The 21351-nt window shown below is 51.6% G+C and overlaps 10 protein-coding genes across 10 annotated transcripts; 4 read left to right on the forward strand and 6 right to left on the reverse strand.

Moving 5' to 3' along the window:
• Positions 1–2112: 2112 nt before the first annotated feature.
• GGTG_09224 (hypothetical protein) lies at positions 2113–4214 on the forward strand (the record flags this gene model as incomplete). The annotated part of the gene is made up of 11 exons (XM_009227068.1): positions 2113–2145; positions 2199–2264; positions 2318–2339; positions 2396–2446; positions 2527–2562; positions 2625–2654; positions 2777–2802; positions 3222–3237; positions 3416–3536; positions 3677–3888; positions 4075–4214. The coding sequence occupies 11 exons, from the start codon at positions 2113–2115 to the stop codon at positions 4212–4214; spliced, it is 753 nt and encodes a 250-aa protein (XP_009225332.1).
• A 1048-nt stretch (positions 4215–5262) lies between these two features.
• Positions 5263–9453, forward strand: GGTG_09225 (hypothetical protein). Its single transcript, XM_009227069.1, has 5 exons — positions 5263–5762; positions 5823–6051; positions 6207–7336; positions 7498–7974; positions 8045–9453. Exons 1-5 carry the CDS (start codon positions 5286–5288, stop codon positions 9311–9313), a joined length of 3582 nt encoding a protein of 1193 aa, XP_009225333.1. The 5' UTR covers positions 5263–5285; the 3' UTR covers positions 9314–9453.
• Positions 9454–9828: 375 nt separating this feature from the next.
• On the reverse strand, positions 9829–11642 carry GGTG_09226 (D-lactate dehydrogenase). Its single transcript, XM_009227070.1, has one exon. It carries the CDS (start codon positions 11356–11358, stop codon positions 10306–10308), a length of 1053 nt encoding a protein of 350 aa, XP_009225334.1. The 5' UTR covers positions 11359–11642; the 3' UTR covers positions 9829–10305.
• A 34-nt stretch (positions 11643–11676) lies between these two features.
• GGTG_09227 (hypothetical protein) lies at positions 11677–12098 on the reverse strand (the record flags this gene model as incomplete). Its single annotated transcript, XM_009227071.1, has 1 exon — positions 11677–12098. One exon carries the CDS (start codon positions 12096–12098, stop codon positions 11862–11864), a length of 237 nt encoding a protein of 78 aa, XP_009225335.1. The 3' UTR covers positions 11677–11861.
• Positions 12099–13519: 1421 nt separating this feature from the next.
• Positions 13520–14260, reverse strand: GGTG_09228 (hypothetical protein; the record flags this gene model as incomplete). Its single annotated transcript, XM_009227072.1, has 1 exon — positions 13520–14260. One exon carries the CDS (start codon positions 14258–14260, stop codon positions 13520–13522), a length of 741 nt encoding a protein of 246 aa, XP_009225336.1.
• A 940-nt stretch (positions 14261–15200) lies between these two features.
• Positions 15201–15571, forward strand: GGTG_09229 (hypothetical protein; the record flags this gene model as incomplete). The annotated part of the gene is made up of 2 exons (XM_009227073.1): positions 15201–15362; positions 15430–15571. 2 exons carry the CDS (start codon positions 15201–15203, stop codon positions 15514–15516), a joined length of 249 nt encoding a protein of 82 aa, XP_009225337.1. The 3' UTR covers positions 15517–15571.
• GGTG_09230 (hypothetical protein) lies at positions 15567–16118 on the reverse strand (the record flags this gene model as incomplete). The annotated part of the gene is made up of 1 exon (XM_009227074.1): positions 15567–16118. One exon carries the CDS (start codon positions 16116–16118, stop codon positions 15663–15665), a length of 456 nt encoding a protein of 151 aa, XP_009225338.1. The 3' UTR covers positions 15567–15662.
• Positions 16119–16822: 704 nt separating this feature from the next.
• On the reverse strand, positions 16823–17428 carry GGTG_09231 (hypothetical protein; the record flags this gene model as incomplete). Its single annotated transcript, XM_009227075.1, has 2 exons — positions 16823–17297; positions 17424–17428. The coding sequence occupies 2 exons, from the start codon at positions 17426–17428 to the stop codon at positions 16823–16825; spliced, it is 480 nt and encodes a 159-aa protein (XP_009225339.1).
• Positions 17429–18224: 796 nt separating this feature from the next.
• On the reverse strand, positions 18225–19368 carry GGTG_09232 (hypothetical protein; the record flags this gene model as incomplete). The annotated part of the gene is made up of 5 exons (XM_009227076.1): positions 18225–18482; positions 18547–18618; positions 18685–18929; positions 19045–19134; positions 19311–19368. The coding sequence occupies 5 exons, from the start codon at positions 19366–19368 to the stop codon at positions 18225–18227; spliced, it is 723 nt and encodes a 240-aa protein (XP_009225340.1).
• Positions 19369–20154: 786 nt separating this feature from the next.
• Positions 20155–21314, forward strand: GGTG_09233 (hypothetical protein). Its single transcript, XM_009227077.1, has one exon. It carries the CDS (start codon positions 20240–20242, stop codon positions 21137–21139), a length of 900 nt encoding a protein of 299 aa, XP_009225341.1. The 5' UTR covers positions 20155–20239; the 3' UTR covers positions 21140–21314.
• The last annotated feature ends 37 nt before the right edge of the window (positions 21315–21351 follow it).

Consider the following 21351-nt stretch of genomic DNA (forward strand, 5'->3'; position numbering starts at 1 on the left):
ATTTTACGGAACCGAAGCTTGCGGTACGATTTGCATTCGTTTATATTAAAACGAATATTTTTATAATTCCGTTTAAAAATTTTAGTAAAGTAATAGCGGGTTATCCATTAAACGGGCAACAAAACGTTGCAATTCGGATTTAGGTTTAATACGTTAAAATTTACGCGAAAGCGGTGGTTATAATGCCGCAAAATAACCCGGGGTATGTAATAAATTAACGGGTCCTTTTTTTGTTTTATATAATTGGATATAGGTTTCGAAACCGTTCGTTTAATAATATATGGCTATAATTTAGCGGTTATTTAAGTAAAAATAAAAAACCCGTTATCGCTACCGCAATTTAAAAAAACTTTAACCGTAATTTTTTTTATTTTTTAATTTGCAAAGCCATATTTAATATGGGTTTCGTAATTACCCGGGTTAAACCCGTTACTTAGGCTTGCAAAAAAGGCGCAAATAACGGTTTGGGTAACGTTATTGCTTTCCCAAAACCTTTTAGGTAGCGTTATCGAAACCTTTAAATTTTAGCAATTAAAGTCCGTATCGATTTTTTCGAAATATTGGTTATAATTTGGTTTAAAAGCGTATTTAGCCATTTTAACTATTTTAACCTTTTTATTAAAACGTTTTTTGGTTTTTTTTTTACCGGCGGGGGTTCGATAACGGGCTTTTTGGCATCGGCGGCCGTTTTCGCGGGTAATGGGGAAAGTTCGGTACCCGCGGTATTTTTTTTAGCAAAGCATTTCCAAATGTAATGGTTATTTCGCCCGCATCGCTAGCAATTAATACCGTTTTTTTTTCGGGCATTAATGTTTTTTTGGTTAACGCTATCGAAAGCGCTTTGGGTAATGGTCCAAATATTATTTTTGCGAATTTGGCCGGGGCTCGTTCCTTTGTTTGCCGCGGTACGGGAATTTAAAAATAAGCCGGGGGTTTTTTTAAAGCTTTTATTGCGGGGACGGCCCGCGTTCGAGCGCTTCGAAGTTAAAACGGGTTTGCTTTTTTCCTTTTTTTTGGGCCTTTGGTTTTTATAATGCTTTTGGAATGTGCTTTTATTTGCCGCTATAAGTTCGTATGTAATGCCGGTTTTTTAAAAAAATTCCAAAAAATTTTTCGTTTACGTTAAGGATGCGCCTTTTATTAGCGTAAACGAACCGGTTTATTTCGTTAAAAAAAAAATTTTTAATAAAATTTTTAAAACGGGTACCGGTTAGTTTAATTATTGCATTAAGCTAGGTTAATTTTATAAAAAACCCAACGATATCGTTTTTATATTTAAAGTTATCCAATTTAATAAAATCCGTGCGTTTTTCGTTAAAATTGTAAAACGTATTGGCTAAAAACCCAAAATAAGCGTTTTAAATATTAAAAAATCCGTAATTTTTTAACATCCGTGCTTTCTTTACGTAAACGCGTAAAACGGCTTTTTTAAAATGGGAATTTACCTAAAAAATTTTATGGTCGTTATTTGTAAAGGTTTGGGGAACGGCGCTTATAAAAGCCCGTACCAAATATTACCAATTTTTAAATTCCGTTTTTTTTCCGTCGAAAACGGGGGGTAATTTAAATAAAACGGAATTAATTATAAAAATTGCTCCGTACCGGCGAAAAGGGTTTTTATTTGCTAAGGATAAGCCCGTTCGTAAGCGGGGCGGAGGCCCCGGGGGCTAACCGTATCCATTCCCATTTAAGTTAAAAAATAAAGGGTTATTTTTTGGTAATATAAAAGGTTATTGTAACGATATTCCTTTTGGGGGAATTTTATTAATTATACCGAACATTTGGAAATAAAAACTTTTTCGGGCTTATCGATATATAGCGGCTATAAATCCGGCAAAGTTTTTTTGCATTATTTAACGGTACATCGAATTGGATTGCTTTAAAACGAATAAGGCTATGCTAAATGCTAAATTGTTTTTGGTTCGCGTAAAGTTAATTTGGAACGCGGATAACCGGATAACCGGGGTTTGGGCGAAAAAGACCGGAATTGGAAAAGCGCTAATAACAACGGGGGTAATTTGGCAAAAGGTTTAACGGAAAACGATTTATAACAATACGGCCATTATATCCATTTATTTGCTTTTGGTTAATTGCCGGTTAATTTCGGCAATAATGTTTTTGGCAAACGTTTATTATTGCTTTAAAGTAATTAAAAGGTAAGCCGTTATAGCTTTTTATTATTTTTTGAAATCGTTTAGCCTTTGTTCGGTATAAACGATTTTGTATTCCGTATGGCCCGCTTATTGTTCGACGGTTTCGATAATGTAAGCAAAGCAACAATGCATATTTTTAATTGCTAATTAATAAATTTCGTAAGCTTTGGTTATTTTATTATAAACGTATTTGCGGGTAATATTATCGCTAACGGATTTAACAATAACATTTTATATTTTAGCGGCAAATAAATTGCTATTTTTAATTATTTTTTTTTTAAAATTCCGGGCTTGTGCTTTGGAAATGGTTACGCCGTTTTGAACGATTTAAAAAACCGTTATGTAATTTTAACGGGTAAAATTATATTGCTAGCGCAATTTTGCTATTTAAAATTAAACAAGCTCGATGGTTTGCAAAAGGTTTTTAATTTTATGCCGAAAAGCTAAAATTGTTTGGTAAAATATTTAAAGGCCGCTATAAATTTTTTCCATTTATTAAGCGTACGTAAAGTTCCCCGAAATACGTGGCTGGTAATTTAGCCTTTGGGTAACGGGCAAAAGTTATTTTCCGCCGTTATTTTGCTAAAATTCGTTAAAAATGGAAATAGTATAAAATATAATAGCTTCCGTATTTAGGTCGAGCATAAAGGTATTTTGTTTTTAACGAACCTTATTGGGGGTTCGTAAATAGGACCGTTTGGGGGCAGCGAATGGTTTTGCCGAACCGTTCCGTTTGGGCTTCGGGTTGTCGTTCCCAATTTTAAAGCTTACGGCGGGCGGTTAAAACGGTATTTGCCCGCAAAGCTCGGCCGCGGGCTTTTTATTGGCTATAATAATATCGAAAAATAATGGTTTAATTAAAAATTACCGGCTTTCGTTGTACAAAAATAAAAATTTTGGTAATGTAATGCGGGAAATTTATTAAAAATAATTTTGGTAAAGTTTTGTAATTACGCCAAAATTGTATTTTAAAGCGGTAATAGCGTTATTTTATTGCTATAATTGCTCGAAATTGCTATTAATTTTTTTGCTAAAATTATTGTAACGCTTTTTAATTTCGTTAAAAAGCGTTGTATTTTTAAAGGTAATTTTTATTGCGTGCGTTAAAAAAAAAAGTTAAATAATTTCCTTTTTTAACAATTTGTATTTCCGCTTTCGTAAAGCAAATTTTTATTTGGTTTTTTCGATGGTTTTTTTATGTTTTTTTCGAAAAGCGGAAATTTGCAATTTGGTAGTTTTGCTTTGGGCTTTAATTTATTAAGTAAAAGCGATAAGGTTTTTCCGTATAATGTTAATTTGCAAAGCGAAATTGTTAAATGCTTGGTTTGCTTTAAATTGCAAACGCTTTTCGATAATATCGATGCGTTTTGCAACGGCGCTTTTGTATGCAATTTGTTTTTCCTTTTTTTTTTTAAAAATTAAGCAATGGCTTTGTATTGTTAATTTGTTTGTATAAAGACGGTACGGGTAAAATTACGAGCGTAATCCAAATTTTTTGTTAAAACGTTAACGCGTGCTGTAAGGTTTTGTTTAAAATCGTTTTATTGTTTTTCGACCCGGGTAAAGCGATTTTTACCGATAAGCTCGAATTTTATCGCAATAAGTAAGGTTATTTGCCGCGGATTAATTGGTTCGGAAAAAACGCGTAGCTTTTTAAAAGCAAAAGCAAATTTGTTGCTTAAAATAATAAACGGGTTAAAAAATTTAGCGGTAAATTTAATAATTATAGCAAGCGGTTGCGGAATAGCCGGTTGCGGGGGCTTGTCGGGGTCCGTTATAACGGCGACCAACGCCGAAATCGGTTTTTAGCGTAATTATTAATCGCGTTTAGCCTTTGTAAAATAATAAATACAAGCTTGCAAGCTTTAAACGGCAAAGCAAGTGCAATACCAACAAAAAAATATAAAGCCGTTTATTTTAGCAAGGTTTTTTTCGTTTTTAAAAGCAAATTTCGGCGAACCGGCTTGGTTATTTGCCCAAATGCGTAAAATTGCGGTAACGCTATTAAAAATTTGCGCAATAAAAAAAGGAATTAAACCTATAAAAATAAATAATAATTAAAAATAATTTAAATTAACGATACCTTTTTTTAACAAAAATATAAATATATTAAAGCAATTTTAAAATAATAAAAAATTATTTGTTACAAAAAAATTTGGAATTGGTTTAAAAAATGCTTAATATATTAATAATTTTTTAAAGCTTTTAAAAAATGCTTAAAAAAGCAAAATTTCCGGCGAAAACTTCGAAAAATAAGCTTTTTTTATATAAGCTATTTGGGCGCATAAGAAAAATACGTACTTGGGTCGAAGGGAACAAACTCCCTTTCGACCGGGCGCGTAATGCATGCGGGGTTTTTGTAACCCTTCCAGCCGGCCCAACCAACGCCCAGCTTCCTATCGTTATCCTGTGACTCGTCCTGTTGGCCGTCCGTTCGGCCTTTTTGGGTCACTGGTTCAATCCCCGTGTGACAGCAAATCCCGCCCCATGCCGAGACGCTGATTTTCCAAAGGGAAACAAGTTTTTATCAACGTCAACGCATAGAATCAAGCGGCACATAAGCAGCCGCGGCTCTTGACTTCAGCTATCCCAAAAGACGAACGCTGATCTTTCAAACCGAAACAGGTTTTTATCAACGCCAGCTCACATAATCAAGCGGCATATAAGCAGCCGCAACTCTTGGCTTCAGCTATCCCCAAAAACCTTGAAGTTGCATGTGATTCCGCAATTGGCGACTTTGGCTTCTGGACGATGGCTTCATGGGGACAGCTTTGCGAGGCGCAGGAGAATGTGGGCACGGCGAGCCCGAGTCCGCCTTGGAGTCCTACAGTGCTGTACCGGCCCGTGGCCTTCCTAAACATCGCCTAGCGGCTCCGCCGTCATTAATATTGAGAGTCGGGCTGGGGTCCTGGCAAGCGAGGGCGAAGGGCGTCCAAAAGACATAAATTCTTCAAAGATCCTGCCTTGTGCCCGAGATACAGTCCTGTTCCTAACTCTGATCATCATCACAACGGCCTCGTCGTCACCAAACAACCTCTGAGCCCATCTGCCCTGCCATTCTCTTTCGCACCTTTGGTGATTTCAACTGTCTTCGTCTTTCCCTTGGAGCCCTTGTCTCCGCGCACTGCAATAATGGCTTCTGTCAAGACGGACTCCGAGCTGATGGACCAGCTCGTGGCTGCTATCCCAGTCCCGCACTCTAGCACCTTCATCACCGTCCTTGACGAGAACGGCGGGCCCATCCTGCTGAGCCTTGGCAACAATGGCGTCCTTTACGCGATTAAGGAGAGCAGCGCCGGCGCCCGCGTCTTGATTGACCTCAATGACTCCTTTGGCATCTCTGACAGGGAGGTCGTGACCTTCGAGGCCGTCCAGAGCGCAATTGACAAGCAGATCTACTACTCCTTCGCTCACAAGGCCGCCAAAGTCGGCGATGAGGCTGACCAAGAAGACGGCAAGGCTGCCAAGCCCAATGATGAGACTACTCTCGTCATCTGTCGCCCGTTTGGCCCGCAGCTTCTCGACACCGAGGCGGCCAGGGTCGATCTCCGCCACCTCATAATCCCCGAGCAGGGCATTTCCCGACGGAGTGTGCATAGGATCTTCATGGTTTGTCCCTTCCCCTTTCCCCCGATGGCACCCTTCACAGCTGCTAACAATGCTTTGCAGAGTGCCAAACACCGACTGCAGTCTTACCCGACCGTCGTTGTCGGCTATGTGCCTCTGGACAGCCTTCATTCATCCCAGGATCTGGCCCGGGTGTCAATGCAGAGCTCGCTGTCCAGTTGGAGTCTCAAAACCGATGTGGAGCTTCCAGAGAACGCCGGGCAGATCCTCGACTTCTGTGCAGCTTCTCTGCCAATCGGCAGCGGATACTTTGTTCTCTACATCATTCAAGGCAAGTGTTTATCGTCTCTCGCGGCATATCCTCTCTCGTTTTCCCTTATACCTGATTCCTGGGCCGCCGGCTAGCAAAACTGCGCCGCGCTTCCTTTCTCCCCATGCCGTTCCCCTTTTACTTTTTGTTAACGAACGGAAAATCATCCGATGCAGGCCGGAGCCAACTGCTTTTCTGCACGGACGCCGACGCTAGGATCCCGTTCAAGGTGGCGCTCGATGCGCCCAAAGGCGCTAGATGTCTCGCAACGGTCCAGCAAAGCAACGGTTTCACAGGCCTTTTGTGCGGCGGCCAGGGACTGTACTTTTGGAGCGAGACCGAAGCTCAAAAGCGGAACAACCCGGGCCACCTCGTTTCGGACGACGCGGCCTTTGCTGGCGTGGATCAGCTGTTCGTGGCCCAATCGCCGCGCCTGGTTTCCGTCTTCGCGTCCACGCAGGACACCTCGGTCAGCTATGTGGCCACGACGAGCCTAAACTTCAAAAAGCCCCTCGAGGCCGTCCCTTTGCTTAAGGGCGTAACGGGCGGCAACTTCTCTCCGTTCGTGTCCGAGGACGGCGCGATGCAGCAGCTCATTGTGTCGAGGGAGGACGGTACGCTTTCGCTGCTCCAGCAAGACCTCCTTTCGCAGCAGTGGAGGGAGCAGCCGTTTTACGTCCCGGACCTCAACGAAAACATCGAGTTCAACGGCTACATGACCCGCATTACCGTCCAAGGACAAGACGGGGACCCGGCCAGCGAGGCCACGCTGCTGCTCGCGTGCCCGGATGGGTGGACCGAAATCCTCGCCAACGGGCGCACCATCAGCGTCGGGCCCGATGGCACCCCCGTGTTGCTGGACCTGCAGGGCACCCTAACGCTCATCATCCCTAGCGAGGACGGCTCGTGCACAGAATTCATTCTAAGCGACTTGCCGGGCCTGCCGCCCGTCCTGAACGCCTCGTACGAAATCGACCCGGCCCACAAAGTGCTCGACAAGATGGAGGCGCTGGGCAAAGAAGGCGCCCTTCGCGAGGCCACCCTGCCCGACGGCACGCCGCTCCTCGACGGCTCCGACGCGAGCGACGACGACATCAAAAACGCCGAGGCAGCCATCCGCGCCGTTGGCGAGTCCCGCGCCGAGTCTAAGAAGCAGGGCCTGCTGCGCCGTCGGGCCCGAGACGTAGACGAGCGGGCCTTTGAGCCCGGGGTCGAGAGGACCCTTGCCGACGTTGGCACGGTTGTCTGCGGCAATATGCCCCTCGCCCGGATGGCCTCGACTATGAGAGTCAAGAACAAGAGCTGGGTAAGTGATGTCCTCTCTCCCTTCCTCCTCCTTTGCCCCTTTTCACCGGAGCCGCCCTTGTTTGTCGTTGCCTTAAAAATCCCGCGTTTAATTACCGCATGGCGTTTAATACTAACAGTTTGGCACCTTCCTCGCATTCTCCTGCCGCGCGTAATCCTTAGTCCTTTTGGGAAAGCGTCAAAAACGCGTTTAAGAGAGGCGCCCTTTGGCTCATTGAAAAGGTCAAGGACGGGCTCAACTTTCTCGTCGAAATCGCGGGTGAAATTATCAGCTTCGCGGTGCGCACGCTCGAGCAGATCGGCAAGGCCCTGGCCTTTGTTTTCAACAAGATTCTAGGCGCTATCAAAAAGTTCATCGACTTCTTGAAGCTCCTTTTCGATTTCAAAGCGATCCTGAGGATCAAGGACGAGATCAAGGGAATCACTAACGGCTTGATGGACGTCTTGCCAGCCACCATGGACAACTTCAAGACGAACGCCAACGTTTTCCTCAACAAGACCAAGAGCGATATCCGCACTGCCCTGGGTGTCCCGGCCCTTTCGGAAGTCAAAGGTGCGAAGGACAGCCAGAACGACCCCATGGCAAAGGAGGGCGGTGGGCTCAAGGACAACTCATCTACGCAATACAGCAACTACCAGGTACGTTTAATTATTATGCTTCTTGCCCAAAGGGCCCCCCATACTAATCTTGATGGCCATAACCACACAGCTGGATCACGGCGGCGCCGCCACACACGGCAGCGTGTCGGACGAGTCGGCTGCCCGCAGCGTCGAGGAATTCCGCGGCCGGATGCGCGCCATGCATGCCCCAGAACAGCGGAGCCTCGCTCAGCAGCAGAAGGAATCCGATATCACCGACGCCCTCAAGCCTCTGCTAGGCGGTAACATTTCGGGTTCCACTTTCAAAGGGGTCGTAGTCGCGATTCTGGAGGAGCTCATCGACCTCGTGGCCGCGGGTGTCTCGGCCGGGGTCGAAGTCATCAAAACGGGTGTCCGGGCAGTGCAGAAGCTCCTCAACGCCAGGATTAACATCCCCATCTTCTCGGCCTTGTACCGCAAGATCACCAATTCCGACCTCACCCTCCTCGACGCGGCCTGCCTGGTTCTCGCCATCCCGGTCCACTTTGTGACATCCCTGCTCACGGGCTCGGAGTTCAGCCTGGGCGGGCTTCGCATTTCGCAGTTGATTTCGGGGGATGCCTTCGGCCCAGACAGCGGCAGGGACGCCAGGGTCGCGCTCCGGAAGCCGCTTGACGAGGATGAAATCAAGAGGCGCCAGAAGGCCGGCTACGTTCTCGGATATCTCAACTTCATTATCCGCATATGCCGCATGTTCACCAGCTCGGCCCTTATGAAGAAGCCCAAGACGCCCGGAAAGGGATCCAGCGAGGCACCCGGGCTCACCGCCGCCCGCATCGCCGCCCCCAGCATCTCCGTGCAGCAGGCCCAGCAGCTTCAAAAGTTCGGGGCGCCCCATCCACTTGCTTCCGCCGCTCGGGCCGGCGCGCTGCGCCAGGGGGCGTTGGCCAAAAGAGCTGGCCCTGGCCCTGACTATGGACTCATCGAGTTGTTGGAACTGCTCCTCATCACCCTTAATGTGGCTTGCACGTACCCCCTAAACCCGGACGACGAGCAGTTCAACAAGCAGAAGGCACTGTGGGGCTTCGCCATATTCGCCGAGTGGATGGCGATGGCGGAATCCGATAAAATCCCCAATTCGGTCATAGTCATCAACCTCTGCAATGTCATCGTCATCGCGGGCCTCGAGATTGAAATTAACGCCAACACTGTGAAGGATGAGCCCGGCGAAAGCATTGCGAGGATTGTGCAGGCGGTTGTCGACGCCGCGGGCGGCGTATGCGGCATCTTCGAGCTGAGACGGGCCAACCTTCTGGCGCAGATCGTCTCCGCTTGCCTCACACTCGGTCTCACCATCGTCGAGCAAGCGAAGGCAGACTGGAACTGGATGCAGCCTTAAGCAAGCCGGAAGCGCCAGAGTGCTCGCGGCGCCAGCGAGGCATTCCCCGGGGGGCTAGCGTTATTTAAGTCAGTGCACCCCCTGTCCGCCATCCCCACCGGGCATCGGATCAACACCTGTCACAAAGGAGGCTATCACCAAGGGCCGCCGCACTGTTCCAGGCCTTTGTTCGGACGATTTGCACGGGCACCGGTGCTCCGCACCGGTGCCGCACAAGGTAAATGCTTGCCGAGCACTTGTTGGCAATGACGAGGGTGCGGTAGCGAGTACCGCGCCTGCAAAAGAGGGGATCACTGTATATAAGGAGGGTACAAGGCCCTCGGCCCTGTACCCGTCCTCTTTTCTCTTTCAGAGATCTAGCTCAACGCACAATAGACCCTATTTTGCACTGTTTGTCCGTCACAACACCAAACCTAGCCCTCCAATCGGCTTTTAACTGTCTGCGGGGTCAATCCCCGTGTGACATATCACGCGGGACCGTCCGATCAGGATGAGAGAGGAATTTCGATGAGCGCCTGCTAACTAGCAATGCAAAGATAGGAGAGTTGCCAAGGTACCAAAGTTGAAGCTCTACAAGGCCAAAATACAGTAGAGAAAAGTGGAAGAGGAGAGGGTATCTAGGAACCCCGTCCACCCTCCGTTCCGAGCATAAACCATGTGCTGTTGAGTGCAGTGCACGGACCCTCGGTCACGTGATGGGCGGGGACCTTATCCCATCGCCCGCACGGCACACGGATAGCTTCATTTGAGGCTTCACGACACGCACGACAGATAGATCGCCCACGCCTTGATAGATACTCGAGGCCCTAGGCGATAGATACTCTTGGTGCCCTTCGGGGTTACCTTATATTTACGTCTTTTCACCTCCTACGGACTCCCTTGATGCGATATGTGCATCCTTTTACAATCAGGAAAAACCGTGTCTAGAGAAACGAAGGGAGGTTCGAGACACCGTACAACACTACGCCGAGTTGTAAAAAATAGGAAGAGCATTAAATCCTGTGCGGAATCGAATCCCTCCTCGCAATCGTCTTCTTGCACAACAGCGAGTTCTTGCACTCGCGGTTGTTGACAAAGTCGTCGAGGTTGCGCAGCGTGCACTCGGCGATCTCGGTCAGGGCCTCCTCGGTGAAGAAGGCCTGGTGGCCGCAGACGACGACGTTGGGGAAGGTCATGAGGCGCATGAGCTCGTCGTCCTGGATGATGTCGGCCGAGTGGTCGTTGTAGAAGAGCGCGCCCTCGCCCTCGTAAACGTCCAGGGCTAGGCCGCCCAGCCGGCGCGACTTGAGGGCCTCGATGACGGCCTTTGTGTCGACGAGGCCGCCGCGCGAGGTGTTGATGAGCAGGGCGCCCTCCTTCATCTTGCCGAGAGTCTCGGTGTTGATCAGGTGGCGCGTCTTGTCCACGAGCGGGCAGTGCAGCGACACCACGTCGGAGCGGGCGAGTAGCTCGTCGAGGCCGACGTAGTCGCCGTACTTCTTGAAGTCGTCGCTCTTGAGCACGTCGTAGGCCAGCAGCGTGCAACCGAAGCCGTGCATGATGCGGGCGAGGGCGAGCCCGATGCGGCCGACGCCGACGACGCCGACCGTCTTGCCCGATAGGGTGCGGCCTAGCAGGCCGTCGAGCGAGAAGTTGCCCTCGCGCACGCGGTTGTAGGCGCGGTGCGTCTTGCGGTTGACCGTCTGGATCAGCGCGACGGCGAACTCGGCCACGGCCTCGGGCGAGTACGAGGGCACGTTTGCCACCTGCAGGCCCAGCTCCTCGGCGGCGTCCAGGTCCACGTTATTGTACCCCGCGCACCGGAGCAGCACGGCGCGGACGCCCGCCTCGTGCAAGCCCTCGAGGACGGGGCGCGAGAGGTTGTCGTTGACGAAGGCGCACACGGCGTCGGCGCCCTGGGCCAGCGACACCGTCTGCGGGCCCAGCGGCAGGTTGTGGAAGATGATGTCGACTTGGGTGTGCGACGAGTCGGCCTGGTGGGCCTTGTGTACCTGGCGGATGTACTGTTTGTCGTAGGACTTTGCGCTGAAGACGGCGAGCTTCATTGTGGCGGGCGGGGTAGTGGAAGTGCTGTGGTTAGGTGTGTGTCTAGGTGATGGTCTAGAGGGAATAAGTCTATCGACAGTAGTGGTATCTTTTCGCAGAAGTCTCTAGGTATTGGTCTAGGAAGGTCTAGGGGACCGGCGATGAATGCCGAGTAAAACGAAGTCTTGATGGGAATCTATCGATGATGGTGATTCTGCTATGAGTGCGACGCTTGTTGGCTCCAAGGATGGCGACAGCTTTCAAGATAAATGTGGCGGGCAGACTGCGCAGGATGATGGTGGGGGTGTTTGCCAAGCAGCGCGCGCCATTTCGTCGGGTGGTTGTGGTGCTGCCCTACCCATCCCAACAGGCAGAGCCAACGCTTGGCAGCCGCCGTCGACCCAAGCTCAGCAAACACGCGGCGGAGACCGTGGGGCTCAGCACTCACACCGTCGGACGGTCCTGTCTCTCGTACGACAGCCAGTGCCCAGTCCAGCTGCGCCCAGCCGCCACGGGCCTGTAGTCAACCACAAGGAGAGGTCTTATCAGGCTGGGCGAAGCTGCTTTCCATGTTTAGCATGCATGCTTCCTTCCCAGCTGCTGTGCCGTGGCGCTGGGCCTGCACAACAGCCCACTCGGCAAATATCGCGCGCTCGGTGTCAGCGAGGATAAAGCGGGTGCTGGGGCGGTTCCGCGGCCCGCTAGCTGTCACTGGAAAAAAGCGCGGTTTGACCACGTTGCTTGCGAGGATGGCGTGCATTGGAACGCTTGTCTCGGACAAAATGCAGCCATGGATGCCGCCAGCCCTGTGGTAAGCAATGACTCTACAGTGACGATGCCCCTGAACGGCACTCCGCTAGCCCGCCTCTAGGATGGTGTCGGGTCTTTTGCTGGAGCTGAGCCGCGGCAGGGTATCAATTATTGATGGCTTCTGGGTGACATCATGGCACCACACATCCTAGCATCGCACGCGCTCTCGCCTGTTCCGTCCAGACCCGTCTTATGGGTGCACAAGCAGAATTAGCGGGCTGCCATTCCATGGAGCAAATTCCAAGGGATCAATGACAGGGCCAGAATTGTCGTGTCATTCTGTCCGGGCTTCTTGCCCGATCCGAATTGATAGGCTCAATTCTCGGTCCTGTCAATGCCACACCTCGTGTTTGTCGCTGTGACAAGTCCCTGGCTGGTATCAGTGCCCTTGACAGCCCTTAACCACAGGCGCAAGTCGCCTGACAGCTGCAACGCTGACACCACGGCCTGTCCTGCCCTGTGTCATTGTCTATCACGTGCTGCTCGTGCCCAGAGGATGTCCCGTGTTCTTATACGAGACCAATCGACATCCCTCTCCCTAACAGGAAAGTGAGCGAGTGCAATGGAACTCCATGGCGGCGGCAGGCCTTGGTGATATGCCCATCCAGGCGGCCGAGTAACTGCTGCATGGGAAAATAGTCGGAATTGCCCGGTCGCTCTGCGGCCACAGCCATGACGTCCAAAGCACCCACATTACACAATGAGTTCATCTGCTCCACCGCTTGGCTCGCCGCTTGCTCCCAATGAGGTGGACACAGACAGAAGCAGGCAAGAAGCCACGTGGAAGATGATATCGAATCTTCATAAGAAAGCGGCTTCATCTTACGTGGCTGCGCATATTTCCCATTGACTCTAAACTATAACCTCGATACCGCCTAGTTGATAGCCCGTGAGGGGGAAGAAAGGATGGCCACGGAAGGGGTGGGTTGAAAGGAAATAGAAGCCGGGCCTAGGCCCTGCTCCTTCTAGATACTGCACACTCGTAGAGTGACCCGGGTGGCTATTTATAGGCTGTGCGACGCCTGCAGTTCTGTACATACTCCCACACCCGGGGGCAGGAGTATAGCTAGGGTCTGTGTTTTACAGATGGAAAGAATTCGGTGCCAAGTCTATACGGATAATCAGGAGGGATGCAGGTGAACAAGAGGAATACAGGTGAGCAGGAACGACCGCAAATTTGCTGATGAAACGGTCCTTGTTGACTGGCCCGCCCTTTTCACACTGGCCAAGTCCTCAGCTCAGAAGAACCAGAGTAACCGAGTCTCCTCAGCTCAGAAGAACCAGAATAACCGACTCTCCTCAGCACGCAAGCGACTAGCCTAGTCACTTGGCAGGTATAAGGATTGGCTTGCTAGTTCCGATTTCCACTCCTCAGGACAACAATTTCAACTTGGCCGTCTGGCTTCTTGTCATCCGAGGAGAAATGCCACTCCGAACCTTCGTCGGTGGCGGGTTCGCAGTGGCCCGCGACTCGCGAAGGGGCGGTCTGGTCGCGCGAAGAAAGGCGGCGTAGTCGTGAGATCCGACCTTCCACTCTTCTATCCACACGCGCAGCACCCCGACGGCGGCGCCGAAAAGCTTATCCTCGGCCGGCGGCGCCTCGACCCGGCCCAGCTTCTTAAGCTCGCGCTCGAGGACGGCAGCCGTGCCCGGCTTGAAGAAGTCGACCCAGTCGTCTGCCGCCTTCTTGGGCGGCTTTACGTCGCACAGCGGGTTCCACACGCCGTGGGCGCTCGACGCATGCAGCAGCTCAAAACAGAACCGTAGCGCATGGTCGTTGGCCGTGAAGCCGGCCTTGTCGGCACCGGCAAAGACATGGCTAGTGTTGAGCTCCATGTCTGCGACCTCGTATGGTGTGGGGACCGGTGTATCTTGCAACTTGGCAGTGCTGGGGGTGAGGAAGCTGTCGCGGTATTCGAGAAAAGCCGCCTCGGCACGACGGCCAAAGGCCCACTCGCGAAGATACCATCTCCAAAGGCTGCTGCTTGGGAGACTGAAGTCGGCGGTGAGTGTATCGAGGGCAGTTTCTTTAAGGATGCTTTGCTTAGGATCTAAACTTGTCAGCGATGCCATCGCTTGCTGGGGCGGTACACAGTCGCACTGGATTACCATGTGGAAGGCTTGATGTTGGTTTGGGTTTGTCATGGGGTAAACGTTGCAATGTTTTCTTGCCAGGTTCATGTACCTTCTGGCCTTGTTAAGGAGCGGGCCATTCTCTTATAACTGTTCTTGCAGAATGGAGAAGTAGCCTTCTTAGGGACAATGGGGGGATATATTTATAGCTGAAAGGAAATTTGCTTGTTGTTGATGACAGCGAGTGGGCGGTTCGCGGGACAGAAGACTGGTGAAAATCCTGCAACAATGGAGAAATACAAAGGGCAGCGAGGAAACCACTGCGCCCTTCCAGGAGGCTTCGGCTCGTCTGATAGTGGGCTTGCCCTGCCCATTGTTTGGGGTCACGTGGCAACGTCTCCCTTCGGCACCACTCGACGGACAGATACCTGGGGTGCTCCTTCCTCTTTTTTAATTCCTACATCTTGAGACTGCTGAACGCTGTCCTCCATCTTGCACGATTTCTAGCGTGGCTAGCTCAACGTCTCCCAAAATATTTACCACTGTCAGTTACTCCAAGGTGCTGCAGTTCGAAAGCAGGCCAGTCAGGCCAGAGGTAGTATCTCCTTGCGATACCAACAACGGCATAGCTTGCTGATGGATAGTCGCAATACCTACCAGATTCGTTGTACCTGCCCTGATAAAAGATTGATGGTCCTAATCCCCGGAGTGGTGTCCTGCCGGTCTTGTGCACGAGGCTGGCGCCCTCCGCCTTTTCAATAGCCACGCTAATATCGAACTGCGAGAGAATCCGATCACTCTGCTACCACTGCCTCAAAGATGAGATAATCCCACGAGCGAATATTCCCCTTCAGAGCGGCAACTTTGACCGAGTAATCCTTGGCACACACCCAACCTTGCGTATATACGGCCTTCCGCAACGAGACGAACAGAGCACCTCCTTCCTCGTCCTCATGCGGCAGCAAGCTCTTATGCTGCGATGGCACAAGGGGGGAGGAGCCTCATAAGTGCCGGCAACGATTTCCACTATATAGCCCTGAGATCTGGAATGGAAGTTATAAATGGGGGGTGGCCGCGGGAACAGGACATGGCGAGCATGGAGAAGGTTGGACGAGAGGCTGCCACCAGTGAGAGACACACGGTATGCATACGGGATACATACGCACACCTGGTTCAAGGAGGAGCAACATAATTTATTATGTGAATAGCAGATGACAATAACGAAGACCCAGAGAATGCGAGCGGCGGCTGATCAGGGGGGAGTGCATCAAATGGCCGGACAAGCCTCCACCTAGAGCCAATGCAGAGCAAGGGAACAAGAGGAATGAAAAAGACATGACGTAAGCTCCACATCGCTGGCTGGTTTTACGTCCCTTCCTTGTCAAATGAGCTCCAGCCTGGGGGTGGTTTGTGGCACCGGGACATGACCCCGCGGCCGGTCTCACGTGATGATTCGCAGCTGGAAGAGCAGCTCTTCGGCAGCCAGAACGAAGGTGCCTCGGTGTTGGGTAGCGGTTGTGGATGGCTTCGTCTGGGGGGCGGATGCAAGAATAAATGTTCTTCTGGGCTTGGACTCGCGGGCGGCTACGTGGGCGGGATGTAGCCCCAGCGCGTCGCCGCAGATCGGTTCGCTGGTCGAGTCCCGCTCGGTGCAGGCCTTTATATGGACCATGTTGGGTGTTTTGTTGGCACTCCACAAGCCATGACCTATCATCGATGCTTCAGACAGGCCGCCTCTGCGAGGTCTGGTGTGCCTGCGCGGCTCAAACAGGGCGCCTGACAGCGCTATCTGCTGGCCCCGCCCACGACTCCACTGCGGTGGGCTGTCGGCGTCGACATGGGAATTCGGAGATAGCTTCATCTGGGGGTACATGTCTTCTGGGTCTGGCGTCTTCATGGCTCAATCCCCTCAGCCACGCGAGTGCCCGGGCTTCCTTGGCAACAGTTCACGAATCCCCCAAGGGGCGGGCACATAGGCGTCTAGGATTTCGACTGCAAGGGTCGTGGGGAGGCTGGACTAGTCTTGGGCACCCGACCCCAGCTCCAGCTACTACGGGGGAGCAGTATATTCGCATATGCCTAATTGCGTCCTTGGTCACTACAGCTCCTGGATTACGTACCGGAGCTTGTGCTGGACTGACTCCGCCGATACGACCTGTCACCTCTCCGCGTTTGATGCCAAACACGCCGCATCCCATCACTGATGTGTGGGTTGGCTGCTGAAAGGAGAGGGAATAACACAACTTGCTAAGATAAAAACTTTGATTGACTGTAGCGTGCTATGAACTATTTGAAGGGAGGGCAAAGTACCGCCAGCTCCCTGTAGGGATTCTCCTACTGCCTCTCGACCAGAGGAAGTGCTTCCAAAGTATAGGTGACACTCACTAACCCTCAACTAACAATGCGGCATACGCCGGCATCTATCCCCAGCCATCTGTGATGAGCGAGCCCGCCTGCTCAAGGACTTATTCTCCGACACGTGGGATCCCAAACGTTACAAGAAACACGGACGCATGAACATGATGAACGACGAGTTGGAGACCATTGACAGTCTTCCTCGCCGGGGGAGCAACAGGATAGATGCAGGCGAGGTGAGGGTGTTCAGGCCTGAGGCGAGGGACCTGTGGCTGAGCCGGCGTCATTGTCAGGAGCCGAGACGCGTGGAGGTGGGGTCTGTGATGTATTTCTTGATGACCATACTGTGATAGGCCATTGCCTGGGAGGGCGAGCGAGGGTCGCCGCCTGATGGGGACTCCTGCGCTTGGAGCCACGGCAGTGCGCCCATGGGGTGGAGGTTATCTGGGGGGGCAGATTAGTGATGGTCGAGCCGAGAGGAGTGAAGAAGGGGCGCGAGCTCACCTGCGCCTGGGAGGCGTGTTCGGTGGTGTGTAGTCCGGCGTTGTGCTGATTGGCCTCGGAGGGAATGGTGACGGAGGCGGCTGGCGAGACAGGCGCTGCATTTTTTCCCTGGCCGTTGGCGTGATGCTTTCCCTGGTCGTTGGCGCGATCCTGAGGAGTCTGCTCAGATATTGCAGATGCTGGGATGGGTTCTAGAGTTGATTGATTGTTTGGATGCCTGAGTTGATGAGGTTTGTTGGTTGGATTTGGAGGATTGGTCGGTAGATTTGGGTGTTTGTGGAGGAGAGAGGGTAAGCGTGGGAGACGGAGCAGGCTGGGTTAAACAGCTGGTAAGCAAACGAACTGCATTGCCGTGTGCGAGCCCAGATCGCTAGTTCCAATATGTTTAACAACGGGGCTATATTTTTACGGGCAGGCACGAATTATTTAGCCAAGCTGGTACTCGGACTTTTGGTTAAAACGAAAGGCTAGTGCTATTTGCTATGTACAGCGCTAAAGATCCCTGGCTTGCGTTATATTAGCTTTCAAAAATTATTTTTTATCTATTGCCTAGCAGCCATTTTCATTGCTATTTCAATGTGGCATTGCTCGTTGTTTAAATTCAAAATGAGCTAATTATTTTATTATTTTTTATAGCATTTACCTAAGAAACCCATATTTACTTTTCGACGCAAAATACAAGCCATTTAGGATCGCTTTTGCCAGAAAACTATACAATATACAAAAAGCACACCTTGGATGGAAAGGAGAGCTGCTTTTGCGGTGCCAGCTAGATTATTCTGCTTGAGCTGCCATTTCCTTTGTTTTTTTGCACTTTTCGTTTCTTTTATGTAGCTTTCCTCGAGTGTCACTGACGGCAAGGAGTATGTAAAAGTGAAGCTAGACACTTTCCTTTAAAACTCAAAGCATGGGCCTGATAGGTGTGACGCAGAGTTGGGGGCCTAGCCAGGAATTGAGGGAATCACGGAAGGTCCAGGGACTACAAAAGGAGAAGTCAGGCCAGCCATAGCGGCTAGCCTTCTGTTCAGATCACATGCCACCGGGAGAGGGAAGCTGGGCTTGCACTGCTGGTTCTTGGCAGTAGCATTCAGGAAGCAGTTGGGCTCAACGTGGGTGCCTGCAGCGCATTCCAATCCACCTGCCTCTAGGTAGCCACCCAGCATGAAGACGTGGATCTTGTGACACAATGGCACACAAAGGCGATATCTATAGGAAAGAGATATGGAATGCAGTGAGGAAAGTCCCCAGGTCGGTCAGACCCCCGTCTTTGATGCACTTTGGTCTGCTCCTTCCATGTTCCATGCTGCCTTGGCGGAAGTGAGGCTCCGGGCATGGAGCACATGTGCTGGGCTGCCGGGCCACGTGCTGTTGCGTTGCTCTTGCTGGGTGGAGCAATGCCAGGCTAATTAGAGGGTTCTTCCCCGGCAGGCCCAAGGACACGTGCGGCCGAGGTGTGTGTGACGAACCGGGATCCTCAACAACTCTGAAGGCTTCAATATGCTGTGAACACGGTACCTCCTTCCTTTACCACTCCTCGACTGCGTCAAGTTATTTATGGCAACGCGGCATCTCGCAGATGTTAGGTTTGCCCCTCATTGACCTACCCGCCATGACGTGTTCTGGTCCACACCGGCCTCACGAGTCTCAAGCCACACTCTGCCCGAAGAGCGGCATCGTACGATTGCTCTCTGTGGGATAGAAGGAAGCCTGTCTCGTGCTTTAACGTATTGGTCATCATGGCGTGTTGCTTGGAGACGGATAACGGTCTGGGCCAAGTGTTGGAAGTGATGCCTGAATCGCCTTGGTTCCGTGGCAATCACTTGGCGGTTGCCATGTCTTCGCTCTGAGCCTGGAATGTTGAGCTGAAGCGGTTGAGTATGTGTCCCTGTAGCTCCTTCCTTCGCGTGCTATCTGTGTTCACTGGTTCCGTTCCACCTGCCTAGCCAGCTCGAATCCCCCCGTACCCAAGCGGGTACTCTTGTCTCCCGTCTTTTCTAATCCTGACTTCGCTCCTATGTTGGGGAATCGCTGGTCTCCAGACTTGCTCTCCATACCTATTATCCTCATTATTTGTAATTCTTCCTATTCTTGTATGCCTACCTTTTATCATCCATCATCATTCTATTTATTTATTTATCTTCCTTTCTCCTTGGAAATACTCCTCCCTTGCTTCATCTTGACCAGATCAACAGCGAGGCGCCTAGGAGGGCACACGGTCAGGGCTACCCACAGCCATGGCCGCTGTAGCCCGGCCAATTCCCGGACGCCTCGCTGACCCAGATCACCATCAGGGGCGAGCACATTGCGCCCGCCGGTATACCCACCGACTTCCCTCTATTCACTCACCGGCATTTCTCCTGCTTTTACTTTTTCTCCCGGGATCTTGTTGATCTGCTGCGGTTATGAGTACGACCTGACGTGAGCGCGTTTTCCTCCACGGAATTCCCCGAGTCCGTTTGGGCTCGGCCGATTCAAGAGAATTGTCAAGTCCAACTCCGAAGGATCCAGCACCAGCGCCAGCACCAGGGGCACCAAGAATCCATGCATGGGCGAAAATCAAGCAAATCGCTCCAATCTGCAGCTGTAAGTCCATTCTACGTCATTTATCCTTTGCTCGCTACCACCCCCGAGTTGGCGAGTTCAGTGTGCCAAGACTGGCAGCATGGCAGGAAACATGCCGGGACTAATATTGAGGGTCTCCTATCAGGTACTGCGCTGCCATCGGCAAAATCTCGCCAGACAACTCCTCCATGCCGAGATCCGCTCGAGCTCTGCTCCGGATGGCACAAGCCCAGCCCTGCCCAGACAACGGACGACTCAGCCCACGGCGCCGCAACATTTAGCCGACGGGTACCTCGGCACCTCTGGTAGCTTCGCACCGCCGGTAACAATATCCAGATGACAGTGACACCCTGTCCGCGCCATATAACCCCAATTTCTCCACCTTCAAGCCATGCCTCGCAGACCCTGCTCCAAGAGTGGTGCCTTTCTCCGCGACATTTGCCGGATGGTCTTCTGTCTCCAGCTATATCTACCGCGGATGCCCCAGTTCTACTAGCTGTCAGAATTCCTAGCCATGGAATCTTATGCCCACAGCATAGAGCTTGTACACAGAGGCCGATCTCTTGGGCATCCGCGCTTTCCAGGGGCAGCTTCACCATGGTCTACATACCTGCCAGCATGGTTTCCATGCTCCTCGCCCTCCTGTCATGTCTCATCCTCTTTACCCACGCCTCCGGTCTCCAGGGCATGGTTGCCCGACGCGGGGTGCTCGGCGTCCCTAACATGTCGGACGCCGCGGAGTTGCGCCACTTCGAGGTCGTGCGCCGGCAGTCGGCGCAAGAATGCGGCCCCCAGGGCGGCAACAGGCGATGCCCCAACAACCTGTGCTGCTCCGACTATGGCTGGTGCGGCGACAGCCTGGACCACTGCGATCTGCGCTGGTGCCAGGCCCAGTTCGGCCGCTGCGGAGACGCACCGCCGCCGCCACCCACGACCACGTCCACAACGAGCACTACAAGCTCTAGGACGACCACAAGCTCTAGAACGACCACAAGCACGTCAACTACTAGCACTACGTCCACGTCGCCGCCGCTGCCGGGTGGCACACTGATCGTCAGCCCCAACGGGCAGTGCGGGAACGTCACGACGTGCGCGGGCTCGGGGTTCGGGAACTGCTGCTCTGAGTGGTATTGGTGCGGGAATGGGCCCGACTACTGCGCCACTGGCTGCCGTTCTGCCTTTGGCTCCTGCGGCGGGGTGAGCTCCTCGTCGTCTTCTTCATCCACGACTTCGACTACCACAAGCACTAGCTCTTCCACCAGCACTGTTCCAAGCACGACCACCACAAGCACCTCCACGTCAACTTCCTCCACAAGCTTGGCCCCGCCTAGGCCTACAGATGCGAGCACGGATGGACGGTGTGGTCCTGAGGGTGGCCGGCAGAGATGTACGGGCTCGGACTTCGGACCGTGCTGCTCGGACTATGGGTGGTGCGGTGAGGGGGCTGATCATTGCGATGCGCGCTGGTGTCAGGCAGCCTATGGGAGATGTGGGTAGCAACTAGATGTCTATGTCCTGTAGGGTATCTGGGTGCTTGGAAGTCCTGGGTTAGATCTGTAGATTGTTCCGGAATTCGAGAGATAGAGAGAGCAGGTGTTGAAGACCTCGTATTCCATTGAGCGCCCACCTACAAACACTTGCATCTGAACATGAGGCACGCGGTCGTCTTGCGGTACCAAATCAGTGTTTCCTGCTGGTGGTGATATGAG

Source organism: Gaeumannomyces tritici (genome assembly GCF_000145635.1).
Source record: "Gaeumannomyces tritici R3-111a-1 unplaced genomic scaffold supercont2.5, whole genome shotgun sequence".
Classification (NCBI taxonomy): domain Eukaryota; kingdom Fungi; phylum Ascomycota; class Sordariomycetes; order Magnaporthales; family Magnaporthaceae; genus Gaeumannomyces; species Gaeumannomyces tritici.